The 9215-nt window shown below is 47.4% G+C and overlaps 2 protein-coding genes across 2 annotated transcripts; one reads left to right on the top strand and one right to left on the bottom strand.

Annotated features, from left to right (window-relative positions):
* On the bottom strand, positions 1-909 carry LOC141900690 (large ribosomal subunit protein bL35m-like). The gene is made up of 3 exons (XM_074787693.1): positions 862-909; positions 560-662; positions 1-403 (listed from the first exon to the last, which is right to left on the bottom strand). Exons 1-3 carry the CDS (start codon positions 893-895, stop codon positions 37-39), a joined length of 504 nt encoding a protein of 167 aa, XP_074643794.1. The 5' UTR covers positions 896-909; the 3' UTR covers positions 1-36.
* Positions 910-1074: 165 nt separating this feature from the next.
* On the top strand, positions 1075-8754 carry LOC141900663 (MICOS complex subunit MIC60-like). Its single transcript, XM_074787648.1, has 11 exons — positions 1075-1134; positions 1335-1459; positions 1556-1765; positions 3388-3484; positions 3571-3667; positions 3748-3831; positions 4441-4666; positions 4802-5061; positions 5315-5538; positions 5644-5872; positions 7998-8754. The coding sequence occupies exons 1-11, from the start codon at positions 1099-1101 to the stop codon at positions 8615-8617; spliced, it is 2208 nt and encodes a 735-aa protein (XP_074643749.1). The 5' UTR covers positions 1075-1098; the 3' UTR covers positions 8618-8754.
* Positions 8755-9215: the final 461 nt, after the last annotated feature.

Here is a 9215-nt window from a genome sequence, read left to right as displayed (position 1 = left end):
TCTTTGTTGTTTTTCGCATACATCTTCATTTAACAATCACGGTAAAAATTTGGGAGTTTTTACTTTTCCTAGCGGAAAATTAGTTCTATATTGATAACGTTCATAAATATCATCGGGGAAATAACGTTGTTTTTTCCAGAAATGACAAACCATTTTATCGTGAGTATGGCTCTGTTTCGCATTCGTAAACACATGATTTCTAAGATTAACTCGAGTTGATTCAAATTTTTTCCACAGTTTTTTCTTGCGTCCAGTCATTGGTCGGATCCAGTTACCACTCTGTAATCTGTAGAACCTGTTTACGACTGCGTGCACAGTTTTAGGTTTACCGTTCCTTATCGAACACGTCACGCGTGATCTACTCAACTCCAACTGTGGCGCCATCTTCACTTGAAGCAACAAACTATAAATAAAAATCAAATCTATCGTTTTTGCCAACATATTGATTCAATGGCAGTGTGGTCCATTAGAAAAGCCTACTGTATAGACCATGATTGGGGAAAAGTCGGTACAGCCTCCAGTGCCAGTAGCCTGCCACCAGGGGGCAGTTCTTTCTTACCTTTGTTTTGATGTTGAAGCTGTCATTAAATTTTGTGATTGTAAAATCGTTGTCAGGCTTTGAGTTGATGCTGTCGGTAGAAACGGACGAGCCAAACCAGAAGCTAAAAAAGATATCAATAAAGTACAATTTTAATTGAATTGAGTAAGATTCCGGGAGATTTTCAGTTGTTTCTAGATCATTTTGTCACAAAAACCAAATAGAAATAAATTAATCGAGTGCAAAACAGCTACAAGTAACAGAAAATATGGCACATAAATAGGTGAACGGAACATTAAGCAAATAATTGATGATTTATTTACCTTTCTGAAGCAGAAATCGACAAATACCCGCCATATTGGATTTATCAATTCAATACACCTTTTATTACATTTAATTGCTTGTTTTAATTATTATTCTTAGCTTTTTTCTCCATATTAATTTTAATTAATTAGTGAATAAAATATCATTGATAAAGTCAAGTCATTGAATTAAATCGTTAGTTTTTAGTTGAGAAATCGAATGACCTTGAGGTAGCCGGGACGTGACCTTCCATCAAAATGTTACGGGTTTCTGGAATTTCCACAAATTTACGGGTAATTAATGCATTTATCAGTGAATTACCAATAGGAGTTAGTTAATGATTAACGCATTAAGGGCCAAATCTTCTCGATACTTTGTGAAGAAGAGGAATTTATTATTTTAACGCGTATAAATGAATTTTGTTAAATTTCCTCACCTGCCAGAGCAGAGAAGGATTGTTGGATGTATGAAATTGTTTTTTTTATATTCAAAGAGATGTTCAGTGATATCTGGCTCAAGTAGTAAATCTGCTCAGAGATGGATGAATACAGAATCCATGAAAACACCACCTCAACCAGAAACCGTGAAACCTCCCCCTCCAAAACCTCGCAAGAAAAAGTAAGTCACTAATCTGGAATCTAGCCTCCAGTGACTGACCTGCCCCCTTTTGTCAGGTGTTTCAGTGATTGAGTAACTGTCGTCTGTAAATTTCAGAGGATTATTAAGTTTTACGATGAAAGTGATTGGAGTTGGAGCGATAGGTTTTACTGGTATAATTGGATATGCAGCTTACGACATGGAATTCCGGGAAAAAGTTGAGAAAAACGTCCCGTATTCGAAACAGGCTTTAGAATACGCTTTCGAGTATATGCCTTCAGATTTCCCGTCAATACGTGTTCCTAAAATACCTGGAGTTTCTACCACGTAAGTTAAACCCCCTTCAGTCTCCCCTTTTATCTGGAGCTATCCCTCTTTAGTCTGGAACCACCCCCTGCAGCCTCACGCCATTCCTGTGGAGCCTGGAATCACCTGCAAGTTTCATGGTGGTCATGAAATGGTATTGGGTCAATTCAAAGCCTTGAGTAATGTAAAATGGGCTCTCAAATTCTTAAAATCATGGTTATGGTCCTTGAATAGCATCTGCCTTACCACGCGATTACAATTTGACCTGCCTCCAGCCTCCTACAGGTCAGGCAGGTGACCTGCCTCCAGCCTCCTACAGGTCAGGCAGGTGACCTGCTTTCAGCCTCCTACAGGTCAGAGACAGATAACCTGTCTGCCTCCAGCCTCCTACAGGTCAGACAGATAACCTGCCTCCAGCCTCCTACAGGTCAGAGACAGATAACCTGTCTGCCTCCAGCCTCCTACAGGTCAGACAGGTGACCTGCCTCCAGCCTCCTACAGGTCAGACAGGTGACCTGCCTCCAGCCTCCTACAGGTCAGAGACAGATAACCTGCCTCCAGCCTCCTACAGGTCAGAGACAGATAACCTGCCTCCAGCCTCCTACAGGTCAGACAGGTGACCTGCCTCCAGCCTCCTACAGGTAAGAGACAGATAACCTGCCTCCAGCCTCCTACAGGTCAGAGACAGATAACCTGCCTCCAGCCTCCTACAGGTCAGACAGGTGACCTGCCTTCAGCCTCCTACAGGTCAGACAGATAACCTGCCTCCAGCCTCCTACAGGTCAGAGACAGATAACCTGCCTCCAGCCTCCTACAGGTCAGAGACAGATAACCTGCCTCCAGCCTCCTACAGGTCAGACAGGTGACCTGCCTCCAGCCTCCTACAGGTCAGAGACAGATAACCTGCCTCCAGCCTCCTACAGGTCAGAGACAGATAACCTGCCTCCAGCCTCCTACAGGTCAGGCAGGTGACCTGCCTCCAGCCTCCTACAGGTAAGAGACAGATAACCTGCCTCCAGCCTCCTACAGGTCAGAGACAGATAACCTGCCTCCAGCCTCCTACAGGTCAGAGACAGATAACCTGCCTCCAGCCTCCTACAGGTCAGGCAGATAACCTGCCTCCAGCCTCCTACAGGTCAGAGACAGATAACCTGCCTCCAGCCTCCTACAGGTCAGACAGGTGACCTGCCTCCAGCCTCCTACAGGTCAGAGACAGATAACCTGCCTCCAGCCTCCTACAGGTCAGACAGATAACCTGCCTCCAGCCTCCTACAGGTCAGAGACAGATAACCTGCCTCCAGCCTCCTACAGGTCAGACAGGTGACCTGCCTCCAGCCTCCTACAGGTCAGAGACAGATAACCTGCCTCCAGCCTCCTACAGGTCAGAGACAGATAACCTGCCTCCAGCCTCCTACAGGTCAGGCAGATAACCTGCCTCCAGCCTCCTACAGGTCAGAGACAGATAACCTGCCTCCAGCCTCCTACAGGTCAGACAGGTGACCTGCCTCCAGCCTCCTACAGGTCAGAGACAGATAACCTGCCTCCAGCCTCCTACAGGTCAGAGACAGATAACCTGCCTCCAGCCTCCTACAGGCACACGTTATACTGTGAACACTAATTTGATGTTGATTCATTATTTTTAGAGATAATGATGTAACTAAAGGTTTAGAATCGATTGATAAGGAATCGGTGAAAAAAGAATCAATAGCTTTCAAAGAATCGACGTCTAAACCGGATGAGGTTTGTTTTTTCTATGTCCGGTAAATGCTGCCCTCGAGTCGCTCACCTCGGTGACGTTTGTTGATATCTGCTATTGTTGTTTCCAGGCTACCAAAAAACCTGCGGTGAAAGTGTTCAGAACAGATGGAAAACAAATAACCGAACCTCAAAAAGTTGAAACGAAGAAACAAGAAATCAAAAAAGGTTTGTTAGATCTCTTTAATCGTGATAAAACGTATTTCAGGCTGAGACGATGAATGAATATCGGACGTGTTTTATTATAGATCCATCACCTCCTCCTGTAACATTATCAGAGGCTGAGAGACGAATCAGAGATAAAGAGGCTGAAGAAGCTGCTGAAAATCTAGGTCAGTATTTCACAGATCGTGATCTCTCTCTCTCCTCCTCTCTCTCCCTCTCCCCTCCCTCCCCCTCTCCCCCTCCCCCTCCCCTCCCTCTCTCCCCCTCCCTCTCCCTCCCCCCTCTCTCCTCTCTCTCCTCTCCCTCTCTCTCCTCTCCCCCCTCTCCTCTCTCTCCCCCTCCCTCTCTCTCCCTCTCTCTCCCTCTCTCTCCCTCTCCCTCTCCCTCTCCCTCTCCCTCCCCCTCTCTCCCCTCCCTCTCCCTCTCCCCTCTCTCTCTCCTCCCCTCCCTCTCCCTCTCCTCTCTCCCCTCCCTCCCCCTCTCCTCTCCCCCCTCCCTCTCCCTCTCCCCTCCCCTCTCCCTCTCCCTCTCCCTCCCCATCTCTCCCTCCCCATCCCTCTCTCCCTCTCTCTCCCTCTCCCCCTCCCTCACCCTCTCTCCCCTCCCTCTCTCCCCTCCCCTCTCCCTCCCTCCCCATCTCTCCCTCCCTCCCCATCTCTCCCTCCCCATATTTCTCCCCTCTCTCTCTCTCCTCCCTCCTCTCCCTCTCTCTCCCCCCTCTCCCCCTCTCTCCCGATCGTGTCGCTAATCGACGTTTATTGTTGTATTTATTGTAGCTATAGAAGCGATTGTTGATGATTTAATCTGCTCGTCTAAGAGTACCGTCCAGGGGGCGCTAGTAGCTCAGAATAACGCCGAATCGCACATTAAACAGCATTATGAATTATTAAAGAAAGCAATGGAGGAAGAGAATGATGATAATCAGTGGAAAGACGTTTCTAAGGCGTTTGAGGAACAGATTTTAGCAGTAACTAACGCTGAGCGTGCGACTAACAATGCTAGGTAAAATACCGCCGTACACGCGCTAAATCATTTATCACCACGGTTTCTCATTGTTACTATCGTTTCATATTGTTACTATTGGTTGGTAATGTTACCATGATTTCTTATTGTAACTACGGTGTTTGTAATTTTCAGATTAAATATCGAGAAATTACGAACGGCGATCGACGAGGGTCGAGAAAATAAAATCACCCGCGGCAACAAGATATTATCAGCGGCCCAGAAAAATCTGAATGATCTGTCGTATGAATTGGAACAGTCTATAGCGAGAACTCGTAAAGCCGAGTCATCGGCGAGATTGATGCATGAATTTAAAGATTTAGTCGAACAGGGAAAAAAACAATTCCAAAAAGAGTTAGCGAGTATTACACCTGACGTGAAACTAGGTCGAAAAGGTCAGCAGACGCACCCACCCCTCTCATCCCCATTTATCCCTTGCTGATGACCTTAACCTTAGTTTTATTCAGACAGCCACGCCAAAACTTGATATGTTATACCTGATAATACACATAGTGAGACTAAACCAGCTACTAATCACAAACCCCCCTCTCCCCCAGCACCTCCTACCACCCCCCACCACCCCTCATGGATGCTTACAGTTGTACTTAATGGATGTGAAAATCTAATATTTATTTGATTATTTTGAAGGTAAGAAATTGACGGAAGAAGAATTGAATTCATTGATAGCTCACGCTCACCGTAGAATAGAACAACTTCAAAAACAGCTGTTAAAACAACAGGTTTTACAAGAGGAATCAATTGAGATGGCTTTACAACGGCAGAGAGAGGAGGATGAGTTGATTACAGAGCAGAAAATAAAACAAGAACTTGAAAAACAACGAGGTTTATTACAATTAGAAAAACAACAATGGGTTAGTTTTAACTTTAATAGAATCTGTTTGTCCAAGATCGGTTTGAAATATTTCGTGAAATTGGACCCAGATTGATTTGACCCGTTTTGCTCCCTCTATTTCCAGGATGAAGCTGCTAAAAGTCAATTCGAGGCCGAATTACGTCAACAATTATCTCGTCAAGCCGCCGCCCATAGCGACCATTTAGCAGACGTATTGAGGGTTCAACGTAAAGAACTTCATTTACAATTCGAAGAGAAACTGCGTGAGAGATTGTTTGAGGAGAGAATTCGATTCCAGAACGACGTTTCCGGTTCAATCGCTAGATTAAAGGGAATTGAAACTGCTGTAGAAAGTATGTTTGATTTTATCACTAGGGGGCGCTTCACAGTTCATATAGTGTTTACGTGTTGAATTCAATATCTCCCTCTTCCCTCCTCTCTCCCTCTTCCCTCCTCTCTCCCTCTTCTCTCCTCTCTCCCTCTTCTCTCCTCTCTCCCTCTTCCCTCCTCTCTCCCTCTTCTCTCCTCTCTCCCTCTTCTCTCCTCTCTCCCTCTTCCCTCCTCTCTCCCTCTTCTCTCCTCTCTCCCTCTTCCCTCCTCTCTCCCTCTTCTCTCCTCTCTCCCTCTTCTCTCCTCTCTCCCTCTTCCCTCCTCTCTCCCTCTTCCCTCCTCTCTCCCTCTTCTCTCCTCTCTCCCTCTTCTCTCCTCTTTCCCTCTCCCTCCTCTCTCCCTCTTCCCTCCTCTCTCCCTCTTCTCTCCTCTCTCCCTCTTCCCTCCTCTCTCCCTCTTCTCTCCTCTCTCCCTCTTCTCTCCTCTCTCCCTCTTCTCTCCTCTCTCCCTCTCCCTCCTCTCTCCCTCTTCTCTCCTCTCTCCCTCTTCTCTCCTCCTCTCCCTCTTCCCTCCTCTCTCCCTCTTCTCTCCTCTCTCCCTCTTCCCTCCTCTCTCCCTCTTCTCTCCTCTCTCCCTCTTCTCTCCTCTCTCCCTCTTCCCTCCTCTCTCCCTCTTCCCTCCTCTCTCCCTCTTCTCTCCTCTCTCCCTCTTCTCTCCTCTTTCCCTCTTCCCTCCTCTCTCCCTCTTCCCTCCTCTCTCCCTCTTCTCTCCTCTCTCCCTCTTCCCTCCTCTCTCCCTCTTCCCTCCTCTCTCCCTCTTCTCTCCTCTCTCCTCTTCCCTCCTCTCTCCCTCTTCTCTCCTCTCTCCCTCTTCTCTCCTCTCTCCCTCTTCCCTCCTCTCTCCCTCTTCTCTCCTCTCTCCCTCTTCTCTCCTCTTTCCCTCTTCCCTCCTCTCTCCCTCTTCTCTCCTCTCTCCCTCTTCTCTCCTCTCTCCCTCTTCCCTCCTCTCTCCCTCTTCTCTCCTCTCTCCCTCTTCTCTCCTCTTTCCCTCTTCTCTCCTCTCTCCCTCTTCCCTCCTCTCTCCCTCTTCTCTCCTCTTTCCCTCTTCCCTCCTCTCTCCCTCTTCTCTCCTCTCTCCCTCTTCTCTCCCTCTCTCCCTCTTCCCTCCTCTCTCCCTCTTCTCTCCTCTCTCCCTCTTCTCTCCTCTCTCCCTCTTCCCTCCTCTCTCCCTCTTCTCTCCTCTCTCCCTCTTCCCTCCTCTCTCCCTCTTCTCTCCTCTCTCCCTCTTCTCTCCTCTCTCCCTCTTCCCTCCTCTCTCCCTCTTCCCTCCTCTCTCCCTCTTCTCTCCTCTCTCCCTCTTCTCTCCTCTCTCCCTCTTCCCTCCTCTCTCCCTCTTCCCTCCTCTCTCCCTCTTCTCTCCTCTTTCCCTCTTCCCTCCTCTCTCCCTCTTCTCTCCTCTCTCCCTCTTCTCTCCTCTCTCCCTCTTCCCTCCTCTCTCCCTCTTCCCTCCTCTCTCCTCTTCTCTCCTCTTTCCCTCTTCCCTCCTCTCTCCCTCTTCCCTCCTCTCTCCCTCTTCCCTCCTCTCTCCCTCTTCCCTCCTCTCTCCCTCTTCCCTCCTCTCTCCCTCTTCTCTCCCTCTCTCCCTCTTCCCTCCTCTCTCCCTCTTCTCTCCTCTCTCCCTCTTCTCTCCTCTTTCCCTCTTCCCTCCTCTCTCCCTCTTCCCTCCTCTCTCCCTCTTCTCTCCTCTCTCCCTCTTCCCTCCTCTCTCCCTCTTCTCTCCTCTCTCCCTCTTCCCTCCTCTCTCCCTCTTCTCTCCTCTCTCCCTCTTCTCTCCTCTTTCCCTCTTCCCTCCTCTCTCCCTCTTCCCTCCTCTCTCCCTCTTCCCTCCTCTCTCCCTCTTCCCTCCTCTTCCCTCCTCTCTCCCTCTTCCCTCCTCTCTCCCTCTTCTCTCCTCTCTCCCTCTTCCCTCCTCTCTCCCTCTTCCCTCCTCTCTCCCTCTTCCCTCCTCTCTCCCTCTTCCCTCCTCTTCCCTCCTCTCTCCCTCTTCCCTCCTCTCATCCTTCCCCTCGATACGTACATGCTTTATGAGAAGCCTATATTTAATGTTTAGACAATAATGAATCGACTGATGATGAATTGTTGTTTTTAGATCGAGCAGAAGCTGAAAAATTGGGTCGAAAAGCGTCGGAGATGTGGTTAGCTAGTATGACGTTATTAAACGCAATCCGTCTGGGTAGAGATGGCGCTAGTAGTCCCGATGAGAAAGTGAAGCCGTTAGGGAATGAGTTAATGGCGGTTCGCGAGGCGGGGAATAATCACGAGTTTGTGAATACGGTACTGGATTCGATCCCTGACGACGCTATAACCCGCGGTGTGTGGACCGAGGAAACACTCACCGCTCGATTCCGTAAAGTGAAAACTATCGCTAAACGCGTCGCCATGGTTACCGATAACAATAAGACTATCGTACGTTACGCGTTGTCGTATTTACAATCGCTGTTTATTATTGACTCGGTAAAAGCGATAGATCCGGATACCGATATCGATCCGGTTACCGTGGATACGTTTACATTGTTAGCCAGCGCTGAGAAATCAATAAACAATAATGATTTAGAGCAGGGTGTGAGGTTTATGAGTCAGCTGACTGGTGAAGCTAGGAATGTAGCCGCTGATTGGATAAAAGAAGCGATTCTATATTTAGAAACGAAACAAGCGGCTCACGTACTCATCGGACACGCTAGCGTTAATGGCGTTAGTTCCCTCGTTTAATTATAGGTGGCGTTATTGTCCGAATCAATGCAATTAGATTTAATAATGATTTGTTGTGCTATTGATGATAATTATTAGTTAAATAAATAGAATCAATTTATAATTGATGGAAGATGCTTTCAGTAACAATAAAATTATTTGCCAACCTTTGATATCGTTTTAGTTAATTGTCTGCATAGTCTTAAACGCTGAAACCCTAGTGTTGGCCTTGTAAATTAAACGCAGTAACCCTAGTGTTGGCCTTGTAAATTAAACAGTAACCCTAGTGTTGGCCTGGTGAATAAACGCAGAAACCCTAGTGTTGGCCTGGTAAATAAACGCAGAAACCCTAGTGTTGGCCTGGTGAATAAACGCAGTAACCCTAGTATTGGCCTGGTAAATAAACGAAGAAACCCTAGTGTTGGCCTGGTAAAATAAACGCAGTAACCCTAGTGTTGGCCTTGTAAATTAAACGTAGTAACCCTAGTGTTGGCCTGGTGAATAAACGTAGTAACCCTAGTGTTGGCCTGGTAAATAAACGCAGTAACCCTAGTGTTGGCCTGGTAAATAAACGCAGAAACCCTAGTGTTGGCCTGGTAAATAAACGCAGAAATCGTAG

This window comes from Tubulanus polymorphus, chromosome 2, assembly GCF_964204645.1.
Source record: "Tubulanus polymorphus chromosome 2, tnTubPoly1.2, whole genome shotgun sequence".
Classification (NCBI taxonomy): domain Eukaryota; kingdom Metazoa; phylum Nemertea; class Palaeonemertea; order Tubulaniformes; family Tubulanidae; genus Tubulanus; species Tubulanus polymorphus.
This window is presented reverse-complemented; position numbering and strand designations above follow the sequence as displayed.